Source organism: Pinus tabuliformis, chromosome 4_1 (genome assembly GCF_031772625.1).
Source record: "Pinus tabuliformis cultivar Carrire ecotype Pingquan chromosome 4_1, CPIR1, whole genome shotgun sequence".
Classification (NCBI taxonomy): Eukaryota; Viridiplantae; Streptophyta; class Pinopsida; order Pinales; family Pinaceae; genus Pinus; species Pinus tabuliformis.
This window is the reverse complement of record NC_142303.1, coordinates 162,879,486-162,901,038: the sequence shown is the minus strand read 5'-3', so window position 1 is coordinate 162,901,038 and position 21,553 is coordinate 162,879,486. Positions and strand designations below refer to the sequence as shown.

At 34.9% G+C, this 21,553-nt stretch overlaps 1 protein-coding gene and 1 pseudogene across 1 annotated transcript; one reads left to right on the top strand and one right to left on the bottom strand.

The window, feature by feature from the left end:
• Nucleotides 1–481: 481 nt before the first annotated feature.
• LOC149174687 (uncharacterized) lies at nt 482–1,402 on the bottom strand. Its single transcript, XM_089420929.1, has one exon. The coding sequence runs from the start codon at nt 1,400–1,402 to the stop codon at nt 482–484; it is 921 nt and encodes a 306-aa protein (XP_089277055.1).
• A 13,370-nt stretch (nt 1,403–14,772) lies between these two features.
• LOC149174686 (wall-associated receptor kinase-like 20 pseudogene) lies at nt 14,773–15,637 on the top strand (annotated as a pseudogene).
• The last annotated feature ends 5,916 nt before the right edge of the window (nt 15,638–21,553 follow it).

Sequence of the window (21,553 nt, the reverse complement as noted above, 5' to 3'; positions counted from 1 at the left end):
CGTCTGGTCCAGGAGCTTTATTTCGCTTCATATTTTTGACAATCTCCTCCACTTCCTCCTTGGTAATCTTCCTCATTAGAGCCTGATTTTGGTCTCTTGTCACTATTTGTGGTATTTCTCTACTTATCTTTGCTATGGCCTCTATTCTGTTCGATTGTGGTTCCTTCAATATGTCTTTGAAGTGGTTCACTAGCACTTTCTCAATCTCTTCCTGCTGAAGAACTCTTTGTCCTTCTTTGTTTTTTATTGAGAATATTCTGTTTCCTTGGCGGTGTTGGACCATGGCTTTGTGGAAGAACTTAGTGTTCCTTTCGCCCTCCCTGAGCCATTGAACCCTTGATTTCTGTTTCCATAGGATTTCCTCTTGTTTTCTTCTTTCCTCAAGTTGATTTAGAATTATTCCTTCTTCTTTTGTTCTCTCTTCCTGTATACCTTCTAAGATGTCCATTTGTTGTAGATCTTCCATTTTCTGTTCTAATTTCTATTTTTCCTCTATAATATTCTCGAATTCTTCTTTGTTCCATTTCTTTAATTTTGTTTTCATTTCCTTCAGTTTGAGTTGAAAAGTATGCATCTTATTTTTGCCCCTTTGTTCACTCATTCTCCACCATTCTTCTAATTTTTCCATCAATCCTTCATTTCTTAGCCAAAAGGCTTCAAATCTGAAGGGTCTGTTGGGGGGCCTTTGCTTTAGGTCTATTTCTAGTTTGATTGGCCAATGGTCCGATCCTGCCACAGGTAAGATTGATGCTTCAATGAATACATCCTTTATCATTATCTGTTCTAAGATTAAGAATCTGTCGAGGCGCGAAGCTATTTGATTAGCTCCTCCCCTTCGGTTGTTCCAAGTGTGATTCCCATTTATGGTCTGGATATCAATCAGCTTTTGTTCTCTTATTAAGTCTCCAAATTTTTCCGAAACCTTATCCAATCTCCTTATTCCTCCTCGTTTTTCCCCTGTGGCTTTAATCATGTTGAAATCTCCACCGATTATCCACTGTTTTCCTGGCATCAGGCTTCTTAATGCCTTTAAGTTCTGTAGGAAGTTTTCCTTTTCGTTCTGGATGTGCGGGCCATACACCCCTGTGACAATGACCTCCTCAGTCGTTCCTAGTATGTGAGCAGTTCCTGTTAGAATTCTTGGAAAACTCATCCAGTTACTGAACTGTATTTCTTCTGGATTCCATATTATTACCAATCCGCCAGCACTTCCAATAGCATCTTGTCCCATCATCTCATACCTATTTCTGTTTCTGTTTAAAATTTCTCTCATCTTCTCAGTACTTACTTTGGTTTCTTGTACTATCATTATACTTGGTTTTTCTTTTTTCAGTCTCTCATTTAGATACCGTTGTTTGCCTCTGCTGTTGAGGCCTCTTATATTCCAGGTTGTGATTATCATCTTAACAGTTTTCGAGGGGTTTGGAATACCTCTGAAAGGGGTATCACTCTTCCTGAACTTACAAGCACCTCTCCTACATCTTGTATTGCTTCACTGAGAGGTTTCCTCCCTCGTTTTTTCCCGACTTTGCCAGCGCTGCCCGCTCCCACATCTGGTTTCTCTGTATTTTGACTTTGCCTCTCACCTGTAATTCCTTTCTTTTCCTTGTATCTTTGAAAAGCTTCCTTATACCTCTGTTTCTGTTCTTCTGGGATGAAACGATCATCTAGCCTCCGCCATTCTTGTATCAGTTTCGCCATTTCTTGTTCTTCCTCTTCTCCTTTCATGCTCTGTGTATCTATCTCCATTTCTCCTTGGTCTTCTTGGGTGTCGCTTAGGTTTTCAGTACCCTGTTCTTTATCCCTTTTATCTTTTCCTTTGCTTGCCTTTTCTCCAGTTATCTCCATTTCTTCCACTTCTTCTTCCTCGCTAACCTCTGTCTCAAGATCTTCTTCCTGTAGGACTGTAAACTTGTTTTGTGTTTCAGTTTTCTGAGTTTCCTTTTGTTTTCCCATCGGCATCCTTTTATTTCCTCTTCTTCTCCTCCTTTGTACTTCTCTGAAGTCCTCTTCTTCTCCCTCTGTTGGCCTTGTTGCAGTTTTCCTTGTGATCTCTGCTTCCCTCTCTTTTTCAGCTAGTGTTATGGGGCAGTCTCTGACTAAATGGCCATACTCGTGGCATCTTCTACAACGGAATGGGATATGTTCGTAATCTATGGTTTGTTTCCATATCTCGTCATGATATTCCAGTTCAATAGATTCTGGAAGAGGTTCAGTTATGTTCATGTAGGCACATATTCTAGCATAGGTATTGTATTTGCCTCGCTTAGTTGATTCTGCCACTTTAACAAAAGATCCTATTGAGTTTCCAATACCTTTAAGGATATCCGGATTCCAGAATTCTGATGGTAGGCCAAAGAGTCTTATCCATATTGGAACAGCTAATAGCTTTTCCTTGTCAGGGTTGTAGCATTCGACCCAGTGTCTCATGAACAGCCCCGCATTATTCATGAAGTAGGGCCCTTCCTCAAATATCCGAGTCCTATCTTCTAGATTAGAAAATATGACCGTAAAGAACCCCTTCGCCCCTAACTTGACCTCTACATGGCCTTTTGGTTTCCATTTCAGGTTGATCCACCTCATGAGATCTTTCTCAGCTGGCCAGTAACCTATGAATTTACAAATCAAAGCATAGTCTCTCATGTAAGTTCTGTAGTTTTCTAATTTATTAGGCGAGATTACGAACCTTGGTGTGTTCGTTGACCTTGGTAGGAATTTGCTTTGGATTCCTGCTCGTCTTTGTGCTCCAGCTTCTGAAGTCTCTCCTGCATTGGAACGGTCTCCTTTGTCTTTCCTTTCTTTCCTTGCTTCGCCTGTTATTACTTCTTTATAGGAGGGGATCTCTCCCCTCCCTGCCTCCATCCCCATTCCTTCGAATCAGTACCCTTGTTCTTTGTTTCACAGGTTGGTATGCTCCCGTAAATACGATTGAAGAGGTCTGATCATCAAGATTCGTCCTGCTGCTCCAGACGTTTCCTTCGATGCACCCCTCTTCCTGAGACGCAGCCGACCCTGATCCCCTGCTCTCGCGCAGCCGACCCGCCGACGAAACCCTAGCTCCGCCTGCTACCCCGTCGCTCGAGTCCCCAAATGCTTTTCCAGAAGATTCATTCATTGTGCCCTTACATTATTATTGTTATGTCGGCTCTGATTATATTATCACCCCTTAGACTCCTATATATATAGGAAGGAGGTCTTGTCATTTGTATCATCCAAGAATTATTCATTTGTGTAATGTAAAGGAGGTTGCCCCTCAAAGAGGCTTATTTATAAGATGTCGATCTATCTTTTCTATCTTTTTGTGAGCTGGTTTCATAACATTTAGTATTAGAGCTTTGGATTCTAGGGTTTCGCTGCTCCAAATAGGTCAGAGTGGAATTTTCACTATAACGTTTTTGCTACGAAGTTTTAGAAGCTAAACAAAAAATCCATTTGAGAAGAAATCATTCTTAAACTTGGGTTCGGATTTCAGATCTTGTCTTGCTATATTTTCATAGATATAATTTGAGGAATTTAGGATTTTTACAGACTCCCGAATTACATTCTAAACAAGTGACCTAGGGAAAAGCGTCAGAACGCTCTCTCTGAGAATTAGATTGAAATTTCATAAGAATCTACAGAAGGAGGATGGACTGTGGTTTTCTGTGTATTGGTTTCAGATCCTAAGGTTGAAACAGTAACACGTGGAACTTCGTACAAATTCGCTCTACTGAAGGAGTCTATAATCAGGTTATCTTAGGAGATTTGACATAACTCTTCCTTGCATAATCAAATCTTGATAAGACTTGTGGGGTTATAAAGAGGACTCAGAGTGTTACTGCAAGACACAATTTTATAACTTGGAGATCTGAAATTAAAAAGCTACAATCATTTCAAGATCAAGCTCCTAAAATCAAGAAAAGGCGATATGAGGAAGTTTGATGGCAAGGATCCCATAAACTGGATACTACAAATGGAGCAATATTTTGATCTACATGAGGTGAAACTATTACAAAAGGTATGCATTGAATATTCATATTTAGAACAAGATCAATTTTTATGGTTTAAAGAGCCTTGTTCTCGTAAACCACTTGTTACGTGGTCAATTTTCATGGAGGAAATGATAAAACATTATGAGGATACAAAGAGCAAAACCTTCTTTAGCTAATTGATAAATCTCAAACAAAAGTGTTCAATGGTAGAGTGCATTAAGGATTTTAAAAAATTTAATATAAGGGAAAATGATATTCCAGTGAAGCTGAGGATTGATGTCTCCATAGGGACTTTAAAGGATAACATTCAACATGAGCTTCATCTTTGGAAACCTGATTAATTGGAGAAGGAATTCATGTTCATAAGAAAAGTAGAAAGAAAAATTATGGCAACAAGGAAGTCTACCCCTCACAACTATAAAGATCGAAGTGTTGTTTCTCCTAGCCTTCCAAAACCTACAAGGTTGACACCACAACAGTTAGAAGAAAAAAGAGAAAAAGGGCTTTGTTATAATTGTGATCACAAATACATTAAAGGTCATAAGTTTGCTGAGAAGAAATTATTTTACATTGATTGTGAAGAGGAGGAAGAAAAGGATCAAGAAAGATCAAAAGAAGAGGATATACACCACGAACCAACCCCAGAGAAAGAAGAAATGAATTCGACCATGTCTTGTAAAGAATTGGCGAGAATTACCACTCCTCAAACTCTCAAGATAGAAGGACATATCAAGAAGAAAAATGTTCAAGAAGTGAAAGATCACATCCATAAAGAAGAAATGATTCTGACCATATATTGTAATGCATTGGCTGGAATTACCACCCATCAAACTATCAAGATAGAAGGACATATGAAGAAGAAAAATGTTCAAGAAATGAAAGATCACATTGAGCATCAAGAAATGAATCTGACCATATATTGTAATGCATTAGAAGAACTTACCACTCCTCAAACTCTCAAGATAGAAGGACATATCAAGAAGAAAAAGATTTAAGCAGTGAAATAGCACATCGAGCATCAACAACAAGTTCTCCAACTTTAAAGGATAACGCCACTTTGGTGCAGAATCGAATGAAACAACAGGAAGATCAACATCCAGTGAAAGAAGTTTTGATTTAGGAAAATGGGTATTTTTACGGCTACATCTAAGGAAAACTATTTATGAGAAGGAAATGTTGGCAATACTACATGCACTTAAGAAATGGCAACCTTACCTAATTGGAAGAAACTTCAAGGTAAAAATGGATCATGATAGTCTTAAATAATTTTTAGAACAAAGACTATCTTTAGAAGATCAGAAAAAAGGGTCAAATGGTTGCCTCTGGCTGAATGGTGGTATAACACTTCCTTCCATACAGCAACAAAAATGACCCCATTTATGGCACTTTATGGGTATCAACCACCATCCATCACATCATATTTAAGAGAAAATTCTAAGTTTCAGGCAGTTGAACATCACATCGAACATCAACAACAAGTCCTGCAACTCTTAAAGGATAACCTCGTGTTGGCACATAATAGAATGAAACAATAGGCAGATCAACATCGCAGTGAAAGAAGTTTTGATGTAGGTGATTGGGTATTCCTACGGCTACAACCATATACGAAAATGTCCCTCAAGCAAGCTAAGAAGGATAATAAATTATCACCAACGTATTATGGTTCGTACAAGGTGTTCCAAAAGATTGGTACTATGGCATACAAATTGGAGCTTCCTACAGCTTCTCGATTGCACCCTGTTTTCCATATTTCATGTTTAAAGAAGGTTATAGGCGACAAGCTCCCAGTTCAAACAATATTGCCAGAACTTGACGAGGAAGGAAAAATTATATTGGAACCAGAAGCAGTCATAGAAGCAAGAACTTGACAGCTACAAAATCGTTCAACTTCAGAGTATCTTATCAAGTGGAAGAACTTATCCGCTGAAGATTCCACATGGGAGGATGAGAATTTTATGCAGAAGTACCCAGAACTACTCAAGCGTTGAGGACAACACTTTTTTGAAGGAGAGGGGCATGTTGGGTCCCTATAATACTAGTGATTACCCCATTACTATTGTAGTTATACCCCTTCTTAATATTATTGTGCCCCTATTGCCCCCATATTGTTATTACTGTGCCCCATAGAATCCTTCTATTGTTATTTTTGTGGCTTTATATTATTATTGTTAGGTCGGCTGGATTATATTGTGACTCCTTAGACTCCTATATATAGAAAGGAGGTTTTGTCATTTGAATCATCCAAGAATTGTTCATTTATGTAATGTAAAGGAGGTTGCCCCCTCGAAGAGGCTGAATTCTAAGGTGTTGATCTATCTTTTCTATCTTTTCTTGAGTTGGTTTCATAACAGTCACAAATATGTTGGGTTATGACTTTGAAATCATCTATAAAAAAGGGATGAAAAATGTTGTTGCAGATGCAGTCTTAAGAAAGGATGAGGATGTGGAAGCCTTGTTTTGTGCTATTTCTGCTATCGAACCAGATTAGATAAACGAAGCAAGGGATGAATGGAAGAAGGATGAAGAAGTGTGGCCACTCATTGAAAAGTTGCAGAAGATCCCAGTTCAAACAATATTGCCAGAACTTGACGAGGAAGGAAAAATCATATTGGAACCTAGAGTAGTCACAAAAACAAGAACCCAATAGCTACGAAAATGATCAATTTCAGAGTATCTCATCAAGTGGAACAACTTACCCACTGAAGATTCCACATGGGTGGACAAGAGTTTTATACAAAATCATCAAGAACTACTCAAGCATTGAGGACACAACTTTTTGAAGGAGAGGGGCATGTTAGGTCCCTATACTACTAGTGTAACCCCTTATTGTTATTAGTACAACCCCCTTATTATATTGTTGTGCCCATGTAGTCCCCATATTGTTATTATTGTGCCCCATAAAAGCCCACTATTGTTATTATTGTGCTCTTACATTATTATTGTTATGTCAACTTTGATTATATTATGACCCCTTAGACTCCTATATATAGAAAGGAGGTCTTGTCATTTGTATCATCTAAGAATTGTTCATCTGTGTAATGTAAAGGAGGTTTCCCCCTCGGAGAGGCTGATTTCTAAGGAGCTGATCTATCTTTTCTATCTTTTTTTGAGCTGGTTTCATAATAGATCGATTGCTAATGCATTCTAGATGTATCTGCTACTGCCACTTAACAATAAGTCGTAGCAAATATGAGCTCCTAGATAACAAATTCTGGATTTCATCAATATAGCAAAGCATTCAAATCAATCAACGTAGCTGCTAGTCATCAGGGTTGTGGATAACCAGGGACAATTGAGTTGTTCATGCAAGACACAAAATTGAAACTGTACACCTGGTCTTCAAAGAAGAACAACTGGCTCATCTCCACTCACATAAAGATGTTTACCTTTCGATTCCATTCAACAATTCCTTTTCTAGGACTTCATTTCGTGGTAAGTGGTAATTAAACTTACGAAACAAAGTACAAATGTGGTATATTTCGCAATGAATTTGGGATACTTGTGTTGTTCATGCAAAACAAAAAAATGAAACTATACACATGGTCTTCAAAGAAGAACAACTGGCTTGTCTCCACTCACATAAAGATGTTTACTTTTCGATTCCATTCAATAGTTCTTTTTCTAGGACTTCATTTCAAGGTAAGTGGTAATTAAACTTACGAAACAAAGTACAAATGTACTATATTTCACAATGAATTTGATTAATGTTGTACTTCAAGTCAAGATTAATATCAAATTGTTAATATTTCATCTTTAAATATATATATTAATGCTCATCTAAACTGTGTTGATGCCTTCCTGAGGCTTCTTGATCTGCTTCGCTACCCTTTGCATGCTGCCTTTATATTCTTTCTATGACGTTTCTCTAGACACGATGCTACATGGTTGTGGCTTTACCATTATTCAACATTTGTGGTGTAGTTGGTTGTTTTTGGAGGTCTATATTTTTCGAGGCACGCACTTTGTTAAAGCTTGTGGGAAGCTTCTTTCACATTCTCCCTTTACTATAAAATTCTCCCATTTCAACCCTCGAAAATGATTTTACCTTGGTGTGTCCAATCAAATTTAGGTGAATGGCTACCTTTATAATTTTTTATTATAAATAATTTGAATTTGAATTTGAATCAAGGTAAGCAATTTATAATGGAAGTAGGAAAAGGAAAACCAATAAATGTAGAAAAGCATTACAAGCCTTACATTGAAATCAATGATGAGATACTACTCTTTCAGTGTGAAATGGGTTATGTTGGTGAGTTTAAGGAAAATTTTCAATGCTCTTTTAAGTGGTAATGGTACCCTTCGGGTAGTAAAATAGAAGGGAAGCTCTCCCTCTATTTTCTTTGATATTAGTGGTTCTACTCATTCTACATATGTTCAACCATTAAAACTTAATCATAGGCCTTAGCATACAATATATACATATATTTAACAGTTTAGAATTCATTAGTCATGTGTAGAACATGAAAACCCTAGCTAAAAAACGAGCATATGCTTGACTACAAGGGACATAACTGAATGACCATCTAATGCATTGATTCATAGATTATTCCTCTATGGCTCAATGGTCCATGATTTTGGTCACCAACATTAGTAGAGAAGAAATGTGTTCCAAACAAAAAAAAACATTGAAATTAGAACATATAATACATACAATTATGATCTCATGGATTATCTAACATTCGAAGGAAAAAATGTTGCTGCAAATTACCCATTTTCCTCTTTACTTTACCTACAACTCATATTAAGGAAAAATACAAAATTTTTTAGGAAAAATAAAATTATCAAACATATGTTGACTTAATTAAATATATTTTGTATTCATATGGTTGATAAATACATAGTTCTTCGCATCTAGAAGGCAATCTCTGCTTACCAAATGTGAGTATTCATGGATCTGCATTTAACATGGAGGCTTCGATTTATATGCAACGTGTTAGTACGATTCTTAGATATGCATTTAACATGGAGGTTTTGATTTCTATACAACGTGTTAGAACTATTCCTTGTTTCTCAAGTTGATCGACATGAGAGGGTCCTAGTGTTCTAATACATTTAACCAAAACTAATTACATCATAGCAATACAAAATCAATTTGTAGCTAAATTAAACTAAACGGGAACACTAGCTATGGAACCTTGTTAAATTACCATCATAAATTTTCTTTTTCTTTTGGGAGATAAAATCATCCTTACAGCTGTAAGATACATTTTAAGTGGCTTTTTTTAAGTGGCTTACCTAAAATCCGTAACATATATTTTAAGTGGCTAACCTAATTTTTAAGGGTTATATCAAAATCTCAAACTAACTAATAGAATATGGTTTTAAGTATTTGCAAAAGATAATTATCACAAAGTACTAGAAAATGAATAGCACATCTTATATTTAGCACGGCTTATATTTATTTATGTATGTTTTATAGGGAATTAACACATAATTTTATATGATTTATTTTACTTAAATTGTGCAAAAGTTTTAAGAGGCTATCGATTACTTTAGATTATATAAAAGTTTTACAAATTATAGATTACTTTAGATTATATAAAATGCAATAATTTTATTTTTATTTTCAAGATATTTAACCTAATATCTTATTTTCCAATAACATTGTTTTTATTTTATTTGAGTATTTGTAAGATGTATTATTTTCTATAAACTTTAGATATTACTAAAATGTAAAAGTCCCAATAGTTATACATTTCCCTATTTGGTAATTTTTAATTATAATTATTATATTTATATGAAAAATAATATAAACATCATAACTCTAAATTATTAGATTAATTATATACTTCATATTTTTAACATTTATTTTTTATATTTTACAAAATTTGTAACGGATTTTATACCCTCAAAAATATGCTTTCTATTTTATTACAAAGTATATAAAAATTATATTTAAACTTTTATATATATAGATATATAATGTTATTAAATCATTTTTTTCATATTCCACTGTTATATTATGTGAAAGCTGTAACATACATATTACATATTATATATTATATATATAGATAATTAATGTTATTAAATCATACCTCTAAATTATCGTAATAATCATTTTTTTCATATTTCACTGTTATATTATGTGAAATCTGTAACATACATTTTATTACAAACGCATCAAAAAGTGTGTTTTCCATTTATTACCAAATGTATGAGTTTAAAGGCCCTTGAGGCGTCACAACCACATTTTTATGATAGGAATATAAGCGTTATGAAAAGCATAAAATATCGTATTAGGTTTATAATTTAAAATAATTTTGTAAATAAATTTAAGTAATATTTTCATGTCATTTGTAATAATTATATTTTTATAATCCAAAATAATTTTGTAAATAGTGATTTGTTGAAAGCAATGTTTCTATGTTATTTGTAATTGTTATTATGAGTATTTTTTGGCGTCAATCTAGAAATTGATGAAATTGATGATTCTTCTGTTATGATTAGAGTCATAATATAGATGTGTAATAGTCAGTTTGTTATGCCATTTATATAGGTATCTTTTCTAATCAACAAGACCGTAAGTGTGATTTATTGTTTGCCCAAACCCTATGCTCTTTATATTTTTCTAACATAGTATCTGAGCCTATTCTGATCTACTCCACTAGAGGGTACTCCACTAGAGGGTAGGGTAAGGAAGATGTGAGAAAGCCTTATATTAATAGGTTCCTTCACTAGAGGGCGAGGAAGATGTAAGAAAGCCTTATATTAATAGATTATGATAGAGTTTGTTAGATCCTATTGATTTAATGTGTGAAATTTCTGTATTTTATATGCTAGTGTGTTTTGTGCGGTTAGTTCCTCAGTGTGGAGACAGAAAGTGAAAACCTTAGATCTGACTCTTCCGAAAACAATAACCAGCTACGCTATTCGTCTTCTGCCTCCGACGTGATTCAATTAAGAGTAGTTTAGGTCATGCGGCATTCCTTTATGTAGACTTTATAGCTGCGTACTCACCTTAATTAGAGGAAGAATTATTTCTGGTGGACGACCCTTGCACGTGGGCAGGACGAACATGGCCGTGATCAATTAAGCGATGTCTGCGTGATGCGTGATGGTAAAGGCAGATCGACCGAAACGTGATCAGCGTCTTCATTTGCATGAAATGCTAACGGTGAAAGCAACTCTGTGTTGTATTGTATTGCGTTTTATGGTATCGCCTTTCGTTGCGTGCACTTGAGGAGGGACAATACGAATTTCTCTCTATCTCAATTCCTACCACCAGATGTTAATCGCTGCTGGTGTCACCGAGGTGGGAGATAGATCTATGCAGAAGCCGACGGAATTGAAGATCCATTAAACGCACTGTGATAGGCAGATCGATCCACTGGGAATACAACCCAGAAGAGGCATGGTTCAATCGTGGCCTACTAAATCGTCGAGATCAGCCCTCAGAATGGATGGAATCAATTGAAGAACCAGATTGTTCGGGCATATTCCGAGGAATTCCTGAAGACAGTACGTACTAAATGCTTTGCCAGGTATGTTACAAAGCCTGGTGTAAGTATGGGTGGAAGTGAAAGCAGTTGTATTTTTAGGTGTGAGGAGCGGTAGCATATCATCATTTATTACTTTATTTTTTTTAAAGTTAATTTCAACCCACATACTAAATTGGTGCATGATACTCCAATATTTTTAAAGTTAAGTTCAAGCCACATACTAAATTAGTGCATGATACTCCATTATTTTTAGGACAAGGGATCAGCCTTCAGAATGGATAGAATGGATGGAACAGATATGCTTTATGACCAATTGAAGAATCAGTTGCAGATATATTTTCAGGAATTTCTCAAGAGGGTGCATACTAAATGCTTTGCCAGGTGTGTTGCAAAGCCTGGTACAAGTCTGGGTGGAAGTGAAAGCAGTTCTATTTTTAGCTGTGAGGAGCGTATAATTTTCAATTTTTATTATTATTATTATTATCAAATTTTGAAGTTATGGCCAATCGAGACATCAAATTGGTGTATGTGACCATCTTGCTTTTGGGATAAAGCACTATGAAAGCATATATACTCTAATCCCTTCACCTTCTGAACTTGTGACATCTTCATAGAAAACACATACTCTTAACGATTAAATCCACTCAATGTCCCTTATTGATGGAGAATCAAAATATTGACCAGAATAAAATGAACAGGAGTCCATAGATCTGTTGCACATGAGATCACTAAGTTGTGAGAATTCAAAGGAGCGTAGGCCTCCCTATAGACGCCGCTAATCCAGCAGGAAGGAGAGCACGATGTGCTCTCGATGCCCTCTGTACGGCCAATGTGTTGTGTAATGCTGCGAGGACATGCTGCACGGTTTTGTACTGTGTAAGAGGAGATACTTGGATCGTGTTGAGCTTTGAAGCCAAGCTCGGTATTGTGTCAAGTAGTTGACTGTTGCGTGTACCTGTCCTGTGTTGATTGGAATCAATGCTCGGATAATATGCAACCTTCAAGGGTTGTATTAAAATTGTCCATTGTGGTAACGAATGTCTTGAATGTACTTATATAGTGAGTCAAGGTTGAGTATTATAAAAAAATGTGAGAGATTTTGTTGGTTTTTGTGTTTTTATTGGTTATAAAAAGAGTTGGTGGTTCTTAAACTAGAAGTCTTAGTGTCTAAAACATCAATTTTTGTATGTTAGTAAGGTCAAGTTGTTTGATTAACTTTTGAACACAAACAGTATTGAAAACATCAATTCTTGTATGTTAGTAAGGTCAAGCTATTTGAATCAACTTTTGAACACAATCAGTATAGAGATCTCCATCTTATCAATTGCCACATATGGTGGTTGGTCCATAGGATAGTTCATCACTAGACGACTCTTACGCGAAGCCCCGAAGAGGAGTTGTCAATATGGTTGATCTTTCAAAGTTCATCAATGGTGGTCAGAGGTGGTTACATTTTAAATGGAGGTTAAGTAATAGCTGGAAGATGTAGTGGTGAAACCGTTGTGTTTGCAAAATTCCACAGTGAATGTGGGTGTAAACATTTGTTTATTGTTCTAATATCTATTTTTCTTGTTATCCATGTAAACATTAAGGGAAGGTGTTGGAAGTAATGATTCCATGTCATGTGTAACTCTCATTGTGACTACCTATCCATCAATTTAAAAGTGACTCGTTCTTATGTTATGAGTTGGAGTCATCATCTAATATCAAAAAGAGTGTATTATATCATTTATATTTGTATCTCTTGTAATCAATAAAATAATGAATGTGTGATCTGTTGTCTACCCCTATAATTTTCTAACACGTATCATTTCTACGATCTAAAATAACTGTGTAATCCATTAATTTTTTTATTATGAGAAGTATTTAACAAAACCACCTTTTTGGTTTTTCATCTAGACGGAGTTGCTTCTCTACCCCAGGCATACCGTTTTTATGCCAGGAATTTAAAAATTCCTTCATTCTTTTACGAAAAATGAGCTAAATAACCTTAAAATCATGTAACACGCCAATTAAGCAAATTATATAAGATGAAAAAGCAAGTGCACCACAACAAAATTGCTAAAGCCGACAGGAAAAGGGGATTCGGTTGAAGAGTCACTTAATGGATGGTTGCTATAATATTACTAAATCCAACCAGTGCCTGGTGTAAGGTTTCTATAATATTACTAAATCGAGCAAGTGCACCACAACATAATTGCTAAAGCCGACAGGGAAAGGGGATTCGGTGCAAGAGTCACTTAATGGATGGTTGCTATAATATTACTAAATCCAACCAGTGCCTGGTGTAAGGTTTCTATAATATTACTAAATTGAGCAAGTGCCTGCTGAACGGTTTCTATAATATTACTAATCCAGCAAGTGCCTTCTGCATGGTTTCTATAATATTACTAAATCCAGTTGCTATAATATTACTATATCCTGCAAGTGGTTGTACCTCACTGAGCCACTGCCACACCCAATGGTTTCTGCGTTCAACTTTAACCAAAACAAAGTATAACAGAAAAGAAAGAAAGAATCACCACAGTCAAGCCAGTGTGTTTTTGTTGAAACAGTTTATCGATACATTCATTGTACATGGTGCTGGCCATTGGAACAGGAAGGAGGCCATAAAAAGCAGACAAATTGACTTAACTAAACCAGGGTCCAGGAGGAGCCAAAAAAATAGCAGACAAGTTGACTTCAGTGAACCATGGGGAGCCAAAAACACAGCAGACAAGTTTGACCTAGTACTGCAGAGATACATTTGTTAATAGAAGATAAAATCTTGTCCGTTGGATGTTGGATGAAGATAAAGTAATATTTAATGGATGAGATGAAAAACTTGCCCATATTTCCATCAAACAATTTGATTTTCGTTTGGATTTTGCTATATAATCAACTTTAGCAACTTTTTTAGGTCATTGGTTGCTTTATACTGTTCAAATGTTTTCCACTTTTGACGATTTTAAAACAAATGAGAGGGCATCCCCCATAATTTTGCAGAATCAGAAGTTTATTTTAGCGATGAACAGTTGAATGCTGGAATCTTCTTTCTGATTTGTCTATTCTTAATCCTCCAGTGCTCTTTACGCAAGCACTGACAGCACAATGTAGGGTGCGACACTTGTAACTTGGGTGTCCATGTTTCTGTAAGTAGAACGGCCTTGGAATGTATATATACACCTACTGAGCCGATTTTAAAACAAATGAGAGGGCATCCGCCATAATTTTGCAGAATCAGAAGTTTATTTTAGCGATGAACAGTTGAATGCTGGAATCTTCTTTCTGATTTGTCTATTCTTAATCCTCCAGTGCTCCTTACGCAAGCACTGACAGCACAATGTAGGGTGCGACACTTGTAACTTGGGTGCCCATGTTTCTGTAAGTAGAACGGGCTTGGAATGTATATATACACCTACTGAGCCACATGTTTGGCAGAAATATTTTGGAATAGCATCATCAATTTGGTTTAGCTTTTTTCTTCTGATCGTCATGTTGCGAGGTAGAAATCCCGGGATATTAATTATGGTATTTGCAATGATTTTATGCATGTGCAGTGCTGCAAATATAACTTGTCGTAAATGTGGGCAAATGGCCGTTCCATATCCTTTGAGTACCGATGATACATGTGGTAACCCAAAGTATCGCATATTCTGTAACAATAATCAGCTAGAATTCAAGTCACTGGAGGGCGTTGCTTACCCGATTGTGAGCATTGACTCATCTGCCTTTTGCCTGGTGATTAGACCGCCTCCGTTTTCTAAAGGAGTAGCTACATGCAGATCCTCAGATTTTCCTGCAGGCGGACTCGACCTGGATGAGAATTCGCCATTCAACATCTCTAAGCGCAACACTGTCATGTTGTTTAATTGCTCTGAAGCTTTGTTGCTTTCGCCTCTCAACTGCAGCTCAAACAGCCTTTGCCATCAGTTTGCGCGGGACAAGAAAGAAGCCAGGCCCTGCCAGTACAAGATCTGCTGCACTTATCTCAAAGACAGTGCCATGACGTCTCACAAAATACGGTTGCAAGAGGGAGGTTGCAGTGCGTACACAAGTGTGGTCGACATCAATAGTACATTGCCAACAAATAATTGGAACCTTGGCGTTGAGATCCAGTGGATTCCTGTCTAGCTTTCACGTTCTGTCGGTGAATGCAATCAATTGTTCAGAATAACTCACAGCTTTGTGAACACATTGTAATTGTTTCATCATTTGGACCATTAGTGAGGAAACATCATTAGTGGCCATTAGTGAACATATTGTAATTATTTCAGCATAGGTATTGGGTATGTTACTTTGCACAAGTATGTCTTCCATAGGATATATCCATTGAAGGTTGAATACCGTCCAGGATTGTGACTCTACAAGGCTTGCTCCTGAAGTTGCTGTTCGAAGTACAAATTCCCTTGTTTTCATTTTTATTGTACAAATCTCCATTCTGGGGTATTGAAGCAATGTATTAATAGAAACTTTTATGTGAAATTCATTGTTATAATTAATATACTATTTATAGTTAATGATAATACTTTATAAAACAGAATGGTTTTGATTGGTTGTATTTAGAGGTTTTCTTCAGATCTGAATATTGAATATTTTTTTAGTTGATCAAATAATATAAAAAAATTAAATTAAATTAAAAAAAAATAATGTAATTATTAATTAGTGAGCAAACATCATTAGTGAAGATATTGTAATTATTTCAGCATATGTATTGGGTATGTTACTTTGCGCAAGTATGTCTTCCATAGGATATACCCATTGAAGGTCGAAAATCGTCCAGGATTGTGACTATATAAGGTTTGCTCCTGAAATTGTTGTTCGAAGTACAAATTCCCTTGTTTGCAATTTTATTGTACAGATCTCCATTTTTCGATCGGGTATTGAAGCAATGTATTAATAGAAACTTTTATGTGAAATTCCTTGTTATAACTAATATATTATTTATAGTTAATGATAATACTTTATAAAACAGAATCGTTTTGATTGGTTGTATTCAGAGGTTTTCTTCAGATCTGAATATTGAATATTTTTTAGTTGATCAAATAATAAAAAAAATAAATTAAATTAAAAAAAATAATGTAATTATTAATTATAATTATTTATAATTAAACTAGTTTAAAATCATTTTAATTTTGGATTTATTGGTGTAGAAAGATCAATTTTTTAGGTGCAAACCATTCTAGAGTGAAAAGAGATTTGATCCCTCTTGGTACTTGGTAGATTTTCCATTAAGACGAATCTAGGTTAGTAAATAGTGATAAAAGAAATTATATATAAAAGAGTTGTTGTAAGGTCACCTAAAAGAAATTATATCTAAAAGAGATATTGTAAGGTCACCTATTAGTGTGGGAGAGACATGCAATATTCTCCTATGTCCAACATTTGCAACTATTATAGTATGGTTTCTTTTACATGGTGGCCCTTGATATCTTGTAAGCAACTATTATACTATGGTTTCTTTTACATGGTTGACCTTAATATTTTGTAAGCATGGAAACATGTGGAATTTAGTTTTCTTAGTATTTAGTTTTCTTTGGTTTATTCGCACTCCCAAAGCTTCCCCCTTTATCACTCCCTTCCATGTTGTCTCACCATCGCTTCCCATGATCCATAGAGCCCTATTCTCATTAAAGTTTTCTTTGCGTATGGGTCCCCACCAACCTTTTCCTTTTATTAAATCTGGTCCCTATCTATACTTGGATGCCATGCCCACGGGGCCTCACTAGGGGGAAATACCATACCACGTGGGTTCATATTGGGGGATATATATTGAGGAAAAAATGGCATAATATATTGGGAGATATATAGGGGGTAAAGGGTTTTTATATTGGCACGTATAAAAAAGTGGAGCTCAAAGTTAATGAAAAAATATAAAGGGGTATAAAAAATGTTAATGAAAAAATGGATACCTGCAATATTAAGTGGAAGTAGGGTTTTTTAAAATTGGGAAGGTGTATTGGGTTCATATTGGTAGCGGGTTAACTAATGTGATTTTTAGGAGTATTTTCCAATATATAGTCAAATTAAAGGTATTGTTTAATATGCCATGAACGTACGTGATAGGTTAGAGGTTCAATGAGTGAAGCCCCCATGGCCATGCCAAGGCATAGAATGTGATCTTTTTGCAAGTTTAGTGGTCATTGTTGTTTAACAAAACCCTAAGCCTAGGCTCAAGCACAATCTGCTACAACAATTTTCCATCCTATCATCCCACCCCAAATTCAAGTGGAAATTCAATAATTGGAAGCCTTGACCACCAATGACCATTATTCTTCTTTAGACTTTCAAATCCAAACTAAAGTTGCTCTTTAGGTTCCTAACCTTGGTCATGCCAAGGGATAACAAAATCAATACTCCATCACCCTTCAATGGAAAATGAAGACACTTTTGGAAAGTGTCTTTAAAGAGAAACATGATAATCGCAATGAGATAATTTCCTTCCTCAATCAAATCCGAAATGTCTAATGCGACTATTACTCTTACATGGTTATCCTTGATGCGCACCTAGCACATATCGAGTGAAATCTTCAATGCAACCATCAACCTCTAGTAGGCTCAAGTGTGTAGCATCTGGCCCCAATAACAACCTCTGCTAAATGATGCTCACACAAGTCTCTTGCTTTATGCTTAGGGTAAAGAAGCTTTATTTTCTTTTCATAGATAGATGGATGACCACTACATCTAGAAAATGATATGTAACAATTTTGACAATGCTCCTAGACAAATATCTAAATGTTGGATAACTCAAACTAAATCTTCATTTTTTACTATTTTGATGGACAAGAAACTAGTAAGTGGCTTCCAATGTAGTTGTTTTGATTTCCATTATGACAAATTGTGACATTGAGTAGTAAAAGTAATGATAACAATTCTCTATGATATCATAATTTAATCTTAAAATTTAGTTCTGAAAATCCTTTGTAATTTAAATATGAAAATCCTTACTCTCTGACAATTATGTCTGTAATGATATCAATTCTCTATGATATCATAATTTAACCTTAAAATTTAGTTATGAAAATCCTTTGTAATTTAGTTATGAAAATCCTTATCCCTGTTGGGAATTGAAACGTTGACAGAAAAATGGTTTTTACTGTGGGTTCTCTGGTTACGAAGTTAGAAGATTCTCCATATATTTATGAGTTTCAAATTATTAACTACTCAAAGTGTCAAAAGACTTAAAGATAATTATGGATAATTGTGTTGAGAGTTGTTCTCTAACCCAATGTGGAAGAGATGTTGTAATTTCATAAAAATAAAATTAAAATAGAATTATTAACTGTTAATTGCTATAATGAATAATTATTAATATTTGAATGAGCCTAGATTTATCTTAACCCTAAATCTATCAAGCTTCAAAAATGATTCATGATAAATAGATTTTTTTATTGATATTTATAAAAATGTAAGTAGGAAAATTACAAATTTATTTATAATATACTAATATTTATTGAGATAAATTTAATAATAATTATAATTTAATTATAAAATATAGTGATATTAAGAAATATAATGTATATAATTTTTATGTTATATATAATTATGATATTAATATGACATTAGCTATATAATATAGAAAAATATTTATGTTATAAGATAATTCTAAATTATATATACTAGGACAACCACACTAATAAATATGGTTGATCGATACAGATAAACGTATATCATATTAATAATTTATATTTATATTAGTATTACTATTATTAATTGTTAATAATAATTATATTAATGATAAATATTAATATTCATGGTAATAATATAAATTATGATTGATAATATTAATTATTATTATTATTAATTTTTTAATAATAATAATAATAATAATAACAGTGGTAGTGGTGGTGGTGGAGGACTAAGACAAATATGGTCTATTGGACCTTAAGGAAGAAATGGTTAATTGATATTATTTAAGATTTTATTTATGTGATAAAAAAAAGAGGGAAAGAAGCATTCCAATGCCATTTAGTGTTCCTGGCTGAACAAGTCAAGGATGTTGGTAGTGGAGAAAATGTTATGGAAGCAAGAACGGATGTGAGTAAGGACCAAACAATCGAAGGCAAAATGATTTTCATCTTCGACTCTATAGGTATTGCAAAAGAGAGATATTCTTTCATCCCAAGGAACCTTGGGAATAGACCAACACCCAATTTCACTCTGGAACTCATGAGAATTAGTTCTAATCCTTGCAATATCCATTCGCTTATTGGCACTCGTTAATACAAAATGGTAATTCGGGTAAGAAAATGTGGGGTTGATTAGCTCCTTATAGTATCTTAACTTTCGTTTCCCCTCTAACTCCTTATCACTCCATAAATTATCCTTAAATTTGGAAGTAATGATGTTTTATTATTATCCTTATTCCCCAAGAGGATGTCCTCCCTTATCTCCCAATGTATGAGCCGGGACTTGGCATCCTTATGCCACCCTTGTTTGAGCTAAAGGTGGTTTTGACTAGAGTTAGAAGTAATTTTTGGGAGCCTCTTGGCTTCCATGTTGGACAACTTCTTCTTATACATCAAATACCTAAACATAGTTGTGCATTCAATGGGGGAAACAATAGATTTAATCAAAAGAATAGGGTAGGGAGTATTAACTTTAATCTTGAGGTTGTAGGTTATGAATTTATTTTAGATCATTTCAATCTGTCTTCAAGAATCTCTAGAAAGACTACAAGCCCACACCTCATATCCATATAAAATAACAGGGGTGATAAGAGTCTCAAAGAGGAGCATTTTTTTCCTCCAAACCCAAAGATCAGTTGTCTTACAACTGTTTTCAAGCTCATAGTAAGCTTTCTAACCTCCTAAAATCATTTTCTCAATGTTATAGTTCTACTTGAACTAATGGTGAATGTCAGTATATAAATATTTGTAAGAAGAAACATTCCCTAAGTAATTCTTATCATAGATGAAATTGTCATAAATTATATTTTTGGATTTAATAATCATAATTTTAGTCTTGTTAGTATTAACAGTCATACCCATCTTGATACAATAATCATCGAGATCATTGGGATTCCCAACAACAAGAATGATATCATCATAATAAAGGAGAAGAGTTTACGGCTATATTAGTAAGCTTGGGTCCTTCACAACCAGCAGCTTTTAAGCATTCGTCAAGCTTATCAATGTAAATGATAAAAAGGGTAAGGGATAGGGGACATCCTTGCTTAACAATGATGTTTTATTTAATTTCAATAGACCAACCCTCGGTGATCTTAAGCTTGGAAATAACATTCTGTTATAATCTAATAACAATGACCCTTAACTTGGGAGGAACCATTATTTCATCGAGCCTTTGACATAACTTCTCTCAAGGAACAATTTCAAAATATTTTTTAAATTTAACAAAACAACCAAAGATATTAGTCTTACTATTACAACAATCCTTTGCAATGGTCATATGAGTGACAAGGTAGTCAATCGTAGAGTGGTCCCTTCTAAAACCATCTTTCCCAATCGTTCTTTTCCCATGGGTTTCAAGCCAAGAACTAATATTATTTTCCATAATGAGACCATACAACTTGTCTAAAATGTGGCTAATCATGATACTCTTATAGTTAGAGGGAATTTTTTTGTTAAAATTGGAAACTAGGGCCCAATTCCACCTTAGGATAGCTCATTTCATGGAGATTATTATTGCATTGGATTCCTCTTTTCAAGACGTACAATTTTGATATAAAGATTTTTCATTCTCACAAGAAAAAATGGAATTTTGAATTTATTCTTTCTCATGGAAAAATTAACAAGGTTGGACATAGTCAAATGTACGCTCATGAATCCCACTAGATGTGTCTCCTCACCATCAACTAATTGTCTAAATAGGAGTGACCCTTCTCTCATTTGGACATCACTCATCTCACCAGATCATCTTCTCCTCCTCTCTTGATTGGTTTGTACAAATTGGAGGCTCTCTTCTTCACACATATGGAAGGAAGGAAGAATTTTGTACTAGCTTTGAAGGCCGAAAATTTCAGGACTAGGGCATGCATTGACCAACAGTATTTGACCAACATTGACTTCTGTTTTGGGGGAAGAATTTTGGTTTCTACAGGCCACATTCTTTGGCATGGATTTCAGGGTGATTAGGACTCTTTCACTGAGTTGAATGTTGTGTTGAATTTCTTGTTTGACCGTAGAATTATAGCAGACTTGGACT